The 15,613-nt window shown below is 35.1% G+C and overlaps 1 protein-coding gene, 1 long non-coding RNA gene and 1 pseudogene across 16 annotated transcripts in view; 1 reads left to right on the top strand and 2 right to left on the bottom strand.

Annotated features, from left to right (window-relative positions):
* Positions 1 to 15,613, bottom strand: part of ZCCHC7 (zinc finger CCHC-type containing 7) — a 247,523-nt gene that overhangs the window by 137,730 nt on the left and 94,180 nt on the right. For all 15 annotated transcript variants that reach the window (XR_014824110.1, XR_014824113.1, XR_014824109.1 and 12 more), the window contains exon 3: positions 7,887 to 7,922. Coding sequence is in view for 3 of the 15 variants with exons in the window: in XM_021066118.2 (XP_020921777.1) it covers positions 7,887 to 7,922 (36 nt within the window). In the remaining 12 variants the exon portion in view is untranslated. The remainder of the gene's footprint in view (positions 1 to 7,886; positions 7,923 to 15,613) is intronic.
* LOC100739506 (AP-3 complex subunit sigma-1 pseudogene) lies at positions 2,089 to 2,808 on the top strand (annotated as a pseudogene).
* LOC146407096 (uncharacterized) lies at positions 3,027 to 6,186 on the bottom strand. Its single transcript, XR_014824202.1, has 2 exons — positions 5,131 to 6,186; positions 3,027 to 5,054 (listed from the first exon to the last, which is right to left on the bottom strand). It is a non-coding gene; the product is annotated as an uncharacterized LOC146407096 (long non-coding RNA).

The raw sequence follows: 15,613 nt of genomic DNA, 5'->3' as shown, positions 1-15,613 counted from the left end.
TGAAGTGTGGCGCAGGTCGCGGATGTGGCTCGGATCTGGTGTTGCTGTGGCTGTGGTGTAGGCCAGCGGCTAGAGCTCTAATTCGACCCTTAGCCTGGGAACCTCCATATGCTACGAAAGTGGCCTTAAAAAGACAAAAAAAAAAAGTCACTAAACGAACAAGAAGCAATAACTACAACAAGCAGCAACAACAAACCCCGGTGAGGAGGAACCACCAGATTTCCAAAACTTTCACATTATTACATTCAAAATGACCAGCCTCCAACAAAAAAGTATGAGGTAAGCAAAGAAATATGAATGTATGGTCTACACACAGGAAAAAGAAATTAGCAGAACCAGACCATTGAGCAGTAATAACCAGAGACACCTGAACACTCCATTTTCAATAATGGACAGAATAACTAAACAAGGATATAGAAGACTACAATTACTCTACAAACCAACTAGAACTAACAGACATATACATAGGACATTCCATCAAATGACAGGAGAACACACAAATCTGCTCAATTTCACATGGAACATTCTCCAGGATAGACCTATGTACTACATGTTAGCCACAAAACATGTTTCAATAAATTTTAAAAGACTGAATCATACAAAGTATCTTCTTTGACAATGGGAATAACTAGAAATTAACAACAAAAGGAAATCTGAAAAATTCAAAAATTAGTGGAAATCAGGCAACATACTTCTAAACACTAAAATTACTAAAAAGTTTAGCAAATACTTTGAGAAAAATGGAAAAAAAAATTATGAGATGAAGCCAAAGCAGTGACGAGAGGGAATTTATACCCCTCTCAGAGGGTTTGCAGGGCCCTCTAGATGGTCTTGCTCTAGCCCCAAGTAATTTCCTCCCCAAATGTACACATATTAGTTCTTAGTCAGAAACTCATCCTTCTGTAAATCTTTAGAGTTCTCTTTGGGTGCAGTATTTTTTTGTTTTGTTTTGTTTTGTTTTTTGTCTTTTTGCCATTTCTTGGGCCACTCCCACGGCATATGGAGTTGCCCAGGCTAGGGGTCTAATCGGAGCTGTAGCCACCGGCCTACGCCAGAGCCACAGCAACGCGGGATCCGAGCCGTGTCTGTGACCTACACCACAGCTCACGGCAATGCCGGATCCTTAACCCACTGAGCAAGGCCAGGGACCAAACCTGCAACCTCGTGATTCCTAGTTGATCACTGCACCATGACGGGAACTCCTGGGTGCAGTATTTTTATCCACATATTCTAGACTCCTGGCCTCCCCAGTTTCCAAACTCTCTCTTTAATGTCCCATGACCCCAAAATCTGAATGGGTTTCCCCCCTCCTGTACAACTGCCTGGAAATTCTCTCTAGGTAATAAGCTGGGGCAGTTTAAGAGTTCATCTCATTTGTTTCCCTTCTCTTTTATCAGTGTCCTATACTGCTTATCACCCAGTGTCTCTAAAGAGTTATTTCAAATTTACAGACTGACTTTCTTGCTATTTGAGACAGAAGTACAAATTCAGTCCCTGGTATTCTATAATGGCTAGAAGTTCAAGTCCCTGTTACTCCTCTTACTTCTCAAAAAACAAAATACAATGGAGTTCCCGTTGCAGCTCAGTGGTTAATGAATCCAGCTAGGAACCAAGAAGTTGCGGGTTCGATCCCTGGCCTCGCTCAGTGGGTTAAGCATCTGGTGGGTTAAGGATCTGGCGTTGCCGTGAGCTGTGGTGTAGGTTGCACCAGCTCTGATTAGACCCCTAGCCTGGGAATCTCCATATGCCCTGGGTACGGCCCTAGAAAAGACAAAAAAAAAAAAAAAAGTTCAAAAAACAAAAACAAAAACAAAACCCCACGACTCCACTAGAACCCAAGTAATATGTGTTCATGGTATTCAAGCAACAGTAATTAAATAATTATTAATTAAATAATTTAAATATTAAATACATTAAATAAACCATTATAATCCTATCACCCAAAGGTAGCCGCTCTAGTTTTCAATAACATGAACTTTCAGTCTTTTTCTATGTATAAATGTTTTTTAGAAATGAAAAACAGGTGCGGGGGGGAGGGTGGAGAAGGCTCGCTAGCAAGATGCTGAGGCGAGCCTCGTGTGCCCACCCCCCGCCCTGGCCCCCAGCTCCCACCCAGTGTGCCCAGCTCAGCCATGATCAAGGTGATCCTCATCTTTAGTGACCATAGGAAGCCGCAGCTCTCCAAATTTTACCAGCCCTACAGTGAAGATACACAACAACAAATCATCAGGGAGACATTCCATTTGGTATCTAAGAGAGATGAGAATGTAATTTCCCAGAAGGAGGATTATTAATTGGAGAATCTGACAGCAAACTGATTTATAGACATTATGCAACATTATATTTTGTTTTCTGTGTGTATTCTTCAGAAAGTGTACCTGGCATTTTAGATCTAATTCAAATATTTGTGGAAACATTAGACAAATGTTTTGAAAACGTCTGTGAACTGGATTTAACTTTCCATGTAGGTAAGTTCACAATATACTTGCAGAAATGGTGATGGGAGAAATGGTATTGGAGACCAACATGAATGAGACTGTTACACAAGATGATGCACAAAATAAACTGGAGAAATATGAGGCTGGCTTAGCAGGAGCTCCAGCCTGTGCTATATCAGCTGTGAAGAATATGAATCTTTCTGAGATCCCAAGAAATATTAACATTGGTGACATCAGTAGTATAAAAGTGTCAACATGCCCTCTTTTAAATAAAAAATTTAAAAGGCCATTCCAAGGTAAAATCCAGTGGGAAAAGTCATCTGAGTTTACCACGCAGTTGTTTACCAAAAATAGAGGAGGAGAGTCTTAACTTATTTGCTCTTGGATTTAAGTCAAGGTACTGTATAGAAGTTAGGTAAAATCTGTATGGAAGTTTGACCTTGCTTTTCTTGCTCAGTGATTTTGAAGAAATTGAGTAGTTCCGAGTATGATTTTTTTTTCTTCCTTTTCGAAACTGCATTCCTATGGCCACCTAAGGCATGCCTCTATGTATTGACTACTACAGTATTTCAAAAAGTGTTTCAGACATTTCTTTAAATTATGTACAACCCAAAATGTTGGCGTTCTGTATGGATCACAAGTGCAGCATTCCTTAATTCCTTCTGTTATATGTCACAATTGTTATTTAAAGAACCAAGTATGTACTGCATGAAAACATTACGACCTTTTTTCCTTAGTTAAGTGGACTTCTAAAGCACCTTTCTGTTTGCCTGATATCTACTTTAGCGATAATTTTTTTTACAACCCTCTGATTCAACAAAGTAAATAAAAGTATATTTTATCACTGTTCAAAAAGAAAAAGAAAAACAGGTGCATGCTGTTTTACTACAGTATTTCCACCTAATATGGCATAACAACCTTCTATTAAATACTTGTTCAATTAATCACTGCAACCACTAAAGAATATACTATGGTAAAGAAACCCTTTTTATTGAACATCTAGGCTGTTTCCAACTCTGTAGTAAAATCCTTACATGCACTCATTATTATTTCCTTTGAACAAATCTTAAGTCAAATGACTTGCACTTTTAACACTTTTAAAAAACTCATTTTTTTTATTGTAGTAAAATATATAACATAAAATTGGCCATTTTAACCATCTTTAAGTGTATAATTCAATAGGATTAATTATATTCACAATGTTACCATTATCTAATTCCAAAATCCTTTCAATGCTCAAAACAGAAATTCTGTACTTAATCCATTAAGCAAAAATTCCCCATTCCCTCTTTCCTTCTAACCCCTAGTAACACTAATATACTTACTTTCTCACTTCTTCTAGAGATTCCATATAAGTGGGATCATATAGTATTTTGTGTCCAGCTTCTTTCACTTAACACAATGTTTTTAAGGTTCATCCATGTTATAGAATATATCATAATTTCATTCCTTTTATGCCAAAATAATATTCCATTGTGTATATATATATATATATATACACACCATATTTTGTTTTTTCATCCATGTGTAGATAGGTACTTGCATTGTTTTCACCTTTTGGCTATTGTGAATAATGCTGCTATAAACATCTGTGTAATAGTATCTGTTACATGTAAGACTTTTGGGGACTTCCCGAGTAGCTCACAACATGTAAGATTTTTTGGTAACTACTGCTCAATTGCTTTTCATCAAGAAAGATTCACTAAAGCCCGTATTAGCCATAAACATGAATGCCCATGTTATTATAATTTGTCAACTTAATAGATTAAAATAATACTGAAATTTTAATTAATAGTGATAGCAAGCTTTTTCATATGTTTCTTCTTTTAGGAACCACCAGTTCATATGCTTGGCCCACTTTTCTACTACAGCGTTTCCTTTCCTCATGGGTTTCCAAGACTACCTTATTTAAACAGATCAGAAGCCATTTTTTAAATTACACATATATACACACATATATATATATGTAATTTTATTTTTTTGCTTTCAACTCTGCTTGTGATGTTTGTTCACATAGAAAAGTTGTTCATGCTTATGCAATTAAATCCCACCAGCTTCCTGCACATTCTAGTCACTTTAGTAACAATGGTTTCTAACTTTTCATGGTATATTTAGAAAGTCCTCCTGCAACACAAGATCATTCACCTATATTTTCTTTCAGTACTTTACTGTTTCATGTATTATTAATAGAAAATTTTAAATTATCTCTACTTTATTTTGGTATATGGTATGGAGTAGAAATGTAACTCTTCCCCCAATACCACTTACTGATTAATCCTTCATTTCTCCAAATTAAAAAATATCACCCTAGGGAGTTCCCGTCGTGGCGCAGTGGTTAACGAATCCGACTAGGAACCATGAGGTTGCGGGTTCGGTCCCTGCCCTTGCTCAGTGGGTTGACGATCCGGCGTTGCCATGAGCTGTGGTGTAGGTCGCAGACGCGGCTCGGATCCTGCGTTGCTGTGGCTCTGGCGTAGGCCAGTGGCTACAGCTCCGATTAGACCCCTAGCCTGGGAACCTCCATATGCCGCGGGAGCGGCCCAAAGAAATAGCAAAAAGACAAAAAAAAAAAAAAAAAAAAAAAAGGCACCCTATAATGTACTAGACTCATTTATACTTGGATGTGTTTGTGTGTATACACACACATATATATACATCCAAGTATAAATAAGAGTCTAGTTCATTTATATACTATACAATACACACACACACACACACACACACACACACACACACAGAGATACATCCTGTTATATTGGTCTGTTTATTCCCGGGCCTGTATTGTATTATTTTAATTGCTAAAGATTTGTAATAAGGTTTAACATCTGGTAGGACATTTCACTGTTCTTGTTTTTCGTTTTTTTTTCCAAAAATTTCTATACTAACCTCCCATTTATTTTTCCAGATGAATATTAAAATCATCTTACCAGGGAGTTACCTTGTGGCTCAGAGGTAATGAACCCAACTACTATCCATAAAGATGTGGGTTCAATCCCTGGCCTTGCTTAGTGGGTTAAGAATCCAGCATTGCCACAAGCTGTGGTGTAGGTTGCAGACACGGCTTGGATCCCGCATTGCTGTGGCTATGGTGTAGGCCAGCAGCTACAACTTCAATTAGATCCCTAGCCTGGGAACTTTCATATGCCACGGGCTTGGCCCTAAAAAGGAAAAAAAAAAAAAAAAGAAAAAGAAAAAGAAAAAGAAAAAAACCCAAAACCTTAATAAACAATTCCTGTCATACTGACTTTCTCAAAACCTCTAAGTTTAATTTTAGATTTGTATAATCTGAAATTTACACAATCATGTCTTGAATGTCCTATAATCATTTCAGATGTATTAATATTGCCTACTAATTACCCTGGGGCTATGAAGCATCTTCTCATAACAATATTTCCTTTTATATCCTTTAGGACAAATAAGCACAAGATAACCAACTGATCTTCAAAGAGTGCTAACAGAGGCTAAATGGTTAGGCATTGTGTCATAAAGATTAGTCCTTAATAATGCTTTAAAAGAAGAAAAAGGAGCCAAGGATTAGTGTGTAGTCTGGGAAAAAGAACTGCATGTAGCAGAAGTTAAGCCATATCTAGAAACTAATTCGCAGGTATAAGATTGCCAAGTACCTAGTTTAGGTGTGAACAGACATTTTTGAAAAATGCCAGACATTCTGAACTTTGCATGCCCTACATAACTGTATCTATAGCACACCAATGCAAGTATGCCGCAAAAGTTGCCAAATGCAATCCGTAAATGAACAAAGGTAACTTTGTTTCAATAAAACTTTCTTCACCAAAAAAGGTGTTAAGCCGGGTCTGGACAACTGATCATAGTTTGCCATTCTAGACCCAGTAAGAAATGGCTTCTAAACTTTCTTAGCTATTTGTTTTTTTAAGAAGTAACTTTTTCTTAATCTAAAAACAAACAAACAAAAGAGTTGCTCTGGTTAAGCAGAAATGGGGAAAGGGGAATTAGAGTACAGCGAGGCCTGCTAGACCCTCCCCTCTCTAACATTCATTCTTCTTCCCACTAAAGGTCTGCACAATATAATTTGACTGTGTTTAAACCCCTCATTTATACAGGTAAGAAAGGAGAAAAGAATTTATCTGTCAATCACAAAGACAAGTAGAGCTAGTGCTAAAATTAAAGTCTAGATCTCAAACTCCTGTTTGTAGGCCTTAACCATTAAACTACAACAGTAAACTTGGCGAGTCAGGAATGAAATGGGAAGTTAACACACTTTAGCTCTGTGACATCTGATAGGGCCTTATTATTCAAAGTGGATTTGAGGGTTAAAAATCTACCATAATTTCTTTTTTGCTCTGTCAAGAATCTTTATATTTACATTCATAGGTTACCAATCGCAAAAAGATTCAAATAAAATTCCGATATTTTGAAGGAAATATAACAACAACTAGCCTACGGCCCTTGCTGTGAAACCATGATTAGCAATTCAATGACCCTAAGTTTGTCCCTTTTCCATATGATTTTTACAGGTCACTGCTGAACTGTAATATAATCAGTCAGAAAAAAACTTTTAAGAGGTAAAAGGATGAGCCTTAAAACAGAATTTTCAAAATACACATCAAAGAAATAACTGAGAGCCTATAAACACATTTTCCAAATAGAATAGTCATTCAAGATCATCATTATTGGAAGTGAAAACTTGCATGTTAAGAAAAATGACACTTCCATATCCATAGAAAGATTATCGCTGACTCTAAAATATAACTCTGATGACTGTTTGCATTTCTTTACCTAAGCTGCCTATCTTTAGAATGAATTTAACTTTACTGTAGAAGGCTAGGTAGGAGATAGCGTTGGAAAATTTTTAAAAATAGTAATAATGGAGAAAAATAGGAGTTTGGACTCAATATTATTAAGACTCTACAATATTTCAGCATATATTAGTCTAACAGGAATTATAAGATCATTTTTTGATTTAAGAACATATAGAATATGCACTATACATTCATTCTAAAAGTATCCATTTTATCAAATCAAATTTTATGTTTAAAAGTTTTCTAAAACTGCCTAAATACTGAGGTTCTTATCTTTATATTATTGTGAAGCACAGTTATATGCATCACATATAACAATGTAAGTTATATGCTTAATTAAAGGTTGTTTGAATTCCTAACAGATTTTATCATTTTAAATGAGTGTGATAAAGTACATTTAAAAAAAAAAACAAATAATCATTGGGAAATAACACACAGGCTTACAATACACATTGCTTGCCACACTGAAAACAGTTTTGGAGAATAAAGATAAACTACTGAAATTTCATACGTAAAAAGCAATCTTATTTCTTTTCCCATTCACAAATATTATTTTTAAGAATCAGAAATAAGATCATTACATGAGAAAATTATTTTTTCAATATTACCATTCATTTTTATTTCCATAATAGAATTACCTCTGTCTACAAAAAATTTTCAGAATTCTTACCAGTTTGTCTCTCTAAGTCACTGTGAGAAGACACACCTGTAGGGAATAAAGAATAAAGAAAACTCGGTAAGGCTTTTGTTGAGAATTTAAAATAAATAGTAATAATTAAGTACTAACATAAGGACAGTGAGATAGAAGATTTGACACAAAGTATCTTTTTAGTATTTTCTCTCAGTTTTTAGTCACTATGACTCATTTCAGATTGAATAATTTTAATGATTTTGTTAGAAATTACGCCTAACCTACAAAGTCAAAACTACTTATATAAGAACACTTTAAAAATAAAGAGGTTTTCATAACAGTTAACATAAAAATCAAATGTATAGTGCAATTATAATTACCAAGAATTCCTTGACTTTTCTAAGAAATAAAATTTCATGTCAAAATGATGCTGTAGGCAATCAATAAACTGTGCCTATGAGATAAAACAGTGTCTTCTATTTTGAGCAAATAAAATGAGAAAGAGATAAAATAATATCTCACAACAATATACTGAAATTTTTCTCAGGTGCCAGAAACATACTTATTTCCTCTCGTGACCACAAACATTTTTATGCAGCTCAAGAACATAATCAATATATACACAAATCATGTATTATCTAAGAAACAAGAATGAAAGCTACAAAAAATGCTATATGCTCCTGATAGTTTAAAAAAAAAAAGTTACATTACATAGAATAAAAGAGAGGAGTTTAGGATGTCAGGAACAGTTTAAAGCCTTTATGATCAAGTAATATTCTCTGAGTCACTACTTTGTGACTTGTGTGGAAGTGTAGCAAAAGGATTATTGCTAATCCTTTAACTGTGAATAATGATTTATTGAACAATTCCTACATAAATTCCAACTGTGACCACAAAAATCACATCCTCACAGGCTATTTTCCCTCTATGGAGATAACAAAATTAAAATATTTAAAAATATACACAGTGTATATATATATATACACACACACACACACACATACAATTAAATCAGCTAACAAATTGATTTTTATATATTTAGTAAAGGTTTTGGGCATTTACAGCTTTCATTTTTATTTTAATCTTAAACAAGTCCAAGTGTGGTCCTCCTACCTAGGTATCAATTAACAACAGTAACAAATTAAAAATACTTTCTCATATAGTTGAGTTTCATTCAGAGAAACACAAAAGCAAGATATGAGAATGAGGTTAAGTGCATCTTTTGTCAGTAATGTATGTTGCTCCCTCTGGCCTCATAAACAAGCTGCTCCTTTTTGAATACAGCAGACCTTCAATTTAAATTTATGGAAAGACTAAAGCAGGAGAGCCTGCACTCAAACAATTTTAATAACCTATTAAGTTGCGACTTCAGATTCATTTTATAACCATGCTCCTCAGGGAGCTATGCTATCTGGATAAAGATAAAATTTTTTTCCTTTAAAGATAAATAGCATCATTAATCTGCAACATTTCTTTTCTATTATCTTTCGAAATGAGGAGTTATTTTGTTCTGATCTTGAGGTAATTAGCCTTCATTCACTAGCCTGAAAATGTCTGTGTTCTGAAAATTAAAAATGTGTCATTAAGTGGAATTTACCATAATGTCATTTATCTTTATATAGTTCATCAGTGACAGCAATGGGCCTGGGAATCCATCAGCTTTTACCAAGGAAGCATTAAAACAAATTGAAAAACAGAATAATCCCAGGCACTCTTTAACACAGTCAAAGCCATTTGGGTAATTAAATAGTGGTATTTAAAGTTTTAATTTAGATTTTTCCCTCTGTTCATCAGTAGTCAAATGAGATGTTCATATTCATAACTGTTTGTAATAAAAGGTTTCATAAAGCAAGCAGAATATCAATGTTATTAAAATTTGATGTAACAGGGAGAGTCAATCTACAAAATAAAGTTTTTATTTTCCTGCACCCTAATTTCTGAAATTACATCAGAAATAAATTCTTTCTTCAACTGTCTAGGTTGTGATATTAACTTCACAAAGACACTGATGATTCAAACCCCCAAAAGCTATAACAGAGTGGATGACATGAAATTCAACTTCATTACTGCTCATGTTGGAGAATAATATCTTCACTACCTTAAATTTGTTTTCACTAACTACATCCTTCCAGTAAATACTGTATAGAATTATCAGACATAATTACAAAAATACAAGTTGGCTTGATAAGTTAACACCAGAGGTTAAAATCAGAATCTTGGGGTGGTAGGGGAACAAAGAGGCATTCTGTTACAAGACAACTATTTCCATTCATGTACTGACCAAGGAAATAGCACATGATTTAGAAATATAGCTCAAAAATTATATTCTCTTAGTTAAGACATTAAAAACAGTTTGAATAAACTTAGAGCATAACGAAATCAAGTGAAAATGCTAGACCATCATAAAAATGCATAGCAGTTTCAAAACACACAGTTAATTCAACATAATAAAACATTCATTATTTCCTTTTCTGTGTATTCAGAAACAATATCTTAATTCAAAATGTATTAACACAAGAAAAATCCAACAACATAAAGATTAATAACTTAATGCAGAACTGCTCACTTCTAGATAATTCATGTTCTGAACATAGTATACTAAAATATGTTAATGAGTTTCAGTATGATTTTATGTTAAACTACTGAATGACTTAAATTTTAGCCCTTTGCCACTCAGATATGCAAAGAGGGGTTTCAAGTGTCTTCTGGAGGGGCAAAAATGATTCTTTATAATACACCTATAATTACTTGGCTGAAGATTTTCATCTATACACACATACGCAAATACTACTGAGCAAATCTCATACCACATATTGGTAAGGAATTAAAAACTTTAAAGATACTTTCATGTAAAAGTGTTTATCTTTCCAGTTCCCACCTGGCTTTTCAATGCTGCTGATTTACTTCACATCAAGTCAGAGAAATGTCAGACTGAAGACAGAGTGTTATTAAATAAATATATAATCATGTATTTATTCAAAAGAATATGCAAGATAGGAGTTTCCATCGTGGCGCAACGGAAATGAATCCGTCTAGGAACCATGTGGTTGCAGGTTCGATCCCTGGCCTCGTTCAGTGGGTTAAGGATCCGGCGTTGCCGTGAGCTGTGGTGTAGGCTGCCGACGTGGCTCAGATCCTGCGTTGCTGTGGCTGTGGTGTAGGCCAGCAGCTGTAGCTCCAATTTGACCCCTAGCCTGGGAACCTCCATATGCTGCGGAAGCAGCCCTAGAAAAGGCAAAAAGGGAAAAAGCCAAAAAAAAAAAAAAAGAAGAATAAGCAAGATAATAAATTAGAACATTTAGAACTGAAAACTTAGAAACAATCAAGTTTCCAGTAGGAAAAGGAAAGGAGATCCCAGGCGGTGAAAACTTATCAAAACTTATCATATTTGTACAAATGTTCCAGAGTGGCACAGCTAGGACAAAAATCCAAACATCCAGCCTATTCTTATGACTTTCTGTTTGTAGGTCAATGATCTAAAATATCCACTCAGTATGTAGAGAAGTAGAGTCATCAGAAAAACACATTTCCAACAAAAAAAAGCACACTCTGAATTTGACAGCTTGTAAAGGTTCCAGACAATATTATGATTCTTTTATCAACAAGGCAATAACAAAAGTTTTTCTTTGCCTTGAACAATCTGCTTCTGAAATTTTAATTAGTATTTCTTAAAATAATGCATTTATGCAGATAATTTCTAAGCAATTCTTTCCTTATCCCCTGGAACTAGAAGTTTTGGGTGCATTTTGTTTTTTGTTATTTTAACTAAGAGTTACTTACCTCCCTTAAACAAGGACAAGGCAAAACTCAGGCAAAGCTGAGTTATAATGACTTTATCTTCCAAATGATGTGGAGGCAGGATCTTTTGTGGTTTAACTAAAGTCACCACACAGTCTGAAACTAAATATTGGTCAAATACAAATTCTAAAAAAAATTCAGTCAAATAAACAATATTTGATTAATCTTCATTATTCCTTCTCTGCATATAACATACTAAACCAATTTCATTTTTAGAAAAGAACTCAGCATGAAAGTACATATGTACTTAGATTATTTTTTTTTTGCTTTTTGGTTTTTTTTTTGTCTTTTGTCCTTTTAGGGCCACACCCCATGGCATATGGAGGTTCCCAGAGCTGTTGGCGCCAGCCTATGCCAGAGCCACAGCAATGCTAGAGCTGAGCCGCATCTGTGACCTACACCACAGCTCATGGCAACGCCGGATCCTTAACCCACTGAGAGAGGCCAGGGTTTGAACCCACAACCACTTGATTCCTAGTCAGATCTGTTTCCACTGTGACACGACAGGAACTCCAGATTATTGTTTAAAGTGATTTAAAAAACCCTGAAAGTAAGTGAATATCCAAGATTTTGATAAACTCTGAAATACTCATTCTATATAGCCTATAGACTTTTTTGTTTGCTTGGATGTGCCCGTGGCATACAAAAGTTCCTGGGCCAGGGATCAAACCCGAACGACAGCTATAACCAGAGCCACAGCAGTGACAACACCAGATCCTTAACCTACTGAGCCACACATACTCTATAGACTATTAATTAGCTATTAAGAAGATAAGTCCACCTCTGTATTAATTAACCAAGGAATGATACATAGTAAAAGTTAAAAAAGGACATCTCAGAGAAGTATACAAAAATAATGACTCAAACTACTGTATATTTAAATGTGTTTATATGAGCTGAGAGAAAAGTATAGAAGAATATACAAAGTGTTAACAATGGTATAGCGTTAGCATAAAAGTAAAGTAACTGTTAGCACTGTGTGTCTGAGGAAGAAGGTGGTGAGGAGAAACAGGAAATTACTACTTTTCCTTTATTGATCCTTAAGGGAAAGTAATTCTTCCAATAAGGTGACCCGATCTATTATGTTAGATAGATTTTAAGAGTTCCACTCTTGGCAGAAATCCTTACTAAGATTCTCTGAATTTTATTTCATCTCAATGATACACACAGCCAACTCAAAAAGGGGGGAAGGGGAGCAGGAAATAAAAGAAAGCTATATCACCATTATACCTTTCTTTTAGGAAAAAGAATTTTTTTAAAAGATCTGCTAAAGTAAGATGTACTAAAGTAAGATCTTCTAAAATAAGATGTATTAACCATTTTTAGTGTATTATCAAGATAATGGCTGACTAAATCTATATACACCCGCAGAAAGAAAGACAAAAATAAAAATGTTTCTCTTAAAAGTAAAATAAACATTTTTTTCAGATTATCTTTTAGCTTAGAGTTTCTCAGTCTTGGTACTACTGACATTTGGGGCTAGAAAATTCTTTATTGTTGAGGGCCGTCTTTTGCATTGTAGAATTTTTAGCATGCCTAACCTCTACCCCCAGATGCCAACTGTATCTCCCTTCTGTTGTGATAACCAAAAATGTCTCAAGATATTACCAAAATGACTCCTGCAGGCACAAGCACCACCAGGTGAAAAGCACTACTTTACTTACAGGCTTTCTGAGAGAAATGATTTTTGAATGTTTTACACTGGAAACAACTATACTTATAGCCTGCTAGATAACAATTACATATTAATAATTCTACAGTGAAAAATGTTAAGTATAAAACAATATCATACCATTAACATCGTATTTCTAAGAAATAAAAACTCAAGCTTTCAAAGTATGTGGAAATGAGCAAAGTCTCATTAGGAACTAGACTTCTTACCCGCTAGGTAAATGCAAAAAAAAAAAAAAAAAGAAAAGAAAAGAAAAGAAAAAACAAAAAAACAAAAAACACCTCTAGTGTGAAAGAAAGCAGCTTCAGAGAATTAGCATTTTACAGCTAAAGATGGAAGGAAAATACAATGTGCTTTAAAAAACTGTATTATGATACCAAAAGTTTTCAGTAGTTAAGAAAGGAAAGTCTAAATCACCGTTTCATCAAGGGGCTACAAAGGAAGGATTAGTATTGCAAAAAAAGCATTTGGATGAAGAAAACAAAACAAAACAAAGCCCTGCTCTGTAAAATTTAGAACTGAAAAATCAACAAAAAAATTTCTAAGACAGAATATAATCTGTCTTGGCTTCATATACCAGGTTATGTTATTAAAATAACAAAACCGACAAGTAACATAACTATATGCACGCCAAATCATACCCTCCTACTAGACTTCATCAATATTTCAGAAGCACATATTTATGGAAAAAATTTTGGCCCAAACTCAGGACTTAATACTTCTAACATTTAGGAGAAGTATCTCTTTGTCCAGCATGCATATAATGCTGTGTAAGTTATTAAAACATATATTAAACTTAAGGATTTTAATCACATAAATTGTCAATTCTGAGTTCCCTGAAAGTTCTTTAATTTAAAACTAAAATGTTTAAAATTGTCATACTGTTACAGGTAACCAGCAAAACTCACTATATAAATAATCAACTGGAGACATGAGCATTCCAGGCAGAGGGAACTACCCATAAAAAAGTGTGAGTGCAGGGCTTTGAGGGAACGTGTGAGTGTGTGCACGCACACGTGTGTGCCCATGCATGCATGCACACAAGATAGAGAAAGAGCTTGCAACTATAACACTCACAGACTAATCACATGATCGAACAAATGGAGTTACTTTCAAACATTCTTTTACTTACAGAACCCTATTTTATTTTGTTTTGTTTTGTTTTATTTTATTTTTTGTCTTTTGTCTCTTTAGGGCCGCACCCATGGCATATGCAGGTTCCCAGGCTGGGGGTCAAGTCGGCCTACATAACAGCCACAGCAGAACCAGATTCGAGCCACATCTGTGACTACACCACAGCTCACGGGCAACGCCGGATCTTTAACCCATCGAATGAGGCCAGGAATGGAACCCATGTCCTCATGAGTACCAGTCTGATTCCTTAACCACTGAGCCACAATGGGAACTCCCAGAACACTATTTTAAAGACAGTCAAATGTGTAAAAGAATTAAAACCCTCAAGGCTCTGGTCAAAGAAGGAAGAGAGACAAACTTGGCCAACTTGACTCCTATCTTTCCAAAGGAATCCCTGAGAAGCTGTGAAGAACTCTAAAAACCAGAGGACTAGAGTACAGGGAATATGAGGCAGAACTAAGGAAAAAAAAAAAAGTAGGCTGGGAAGTATATTATGAATTTAATATAACCTTAAATGCTGGTTTTAAGAGTTATATTTTAGTGGATATTAGGGAGACAATGCAGGTGTCAAAACAGAGGAGAGAGATAAGTGATGTGATATATAGAGAAAATGAATGAAATAATATGCCTAGTTTATTATTAGACACCAGTATTTAAAAATCTTCATGTTTTCTATATTCTCTTACTTATCCTAGGAAAAACCTAAGATATAACACTAGCATGGACAGTGTGAGTGAGAAATACAAGTTTACAGAAATGATGAATTTTAACATCATAGACACTAAATGTTCATCAGTATGGTTATTTCTACTTGATAAAGGACATCATCTTACACTGAGTCTCTCAAAAGCCCACAGCTGCAAATGCAGACTTTTAGGTGTCATTTGCCATGTCAAATGGCAACCAGTAGTCACCCCATCTGTCAGTTTGACAAGTGCTCCCTCAGCATTCCAGGATAAAGTGCATATATACAACGCCCTCCCTGACAAAAAAGAAGCCAGGGAGATGAGGGCCAGCCACTAGAGGGAAAACAATCAAGCTGGCAGGGAAGGACTGGAAACTGGCCACAACAACAACAACAACAACAAAAACAGTCTTCCAGGAAAAGGTAAAGAAAAAAAGAAAAAAAAGCTTGTTCATGCTGAAAGGCAACAACCACCAA

Source organism: Sus scrofa, chromosome 1, assembly GCF_054392235.1.
Source record: "Sus scrofa isolate SSC_HxYL_T2T_F1_AM1 chromosome 1, Sscrofa_HxYL_maternal_Yorkshire_Landrace_v2.0, whole genome shotgun sequence".
Classification (NCBI taxonomy): Eukaryota; Metazoa; Chordata; class Mammalia; order Artiodactyla; family Suidae; genus Sus; species Sus scrofa.
The sequence above is the reverse complement of the archived record's forward strand: the minus strand, read 5'-3'. Positions and strand labels throughout refer to the sequence as shown.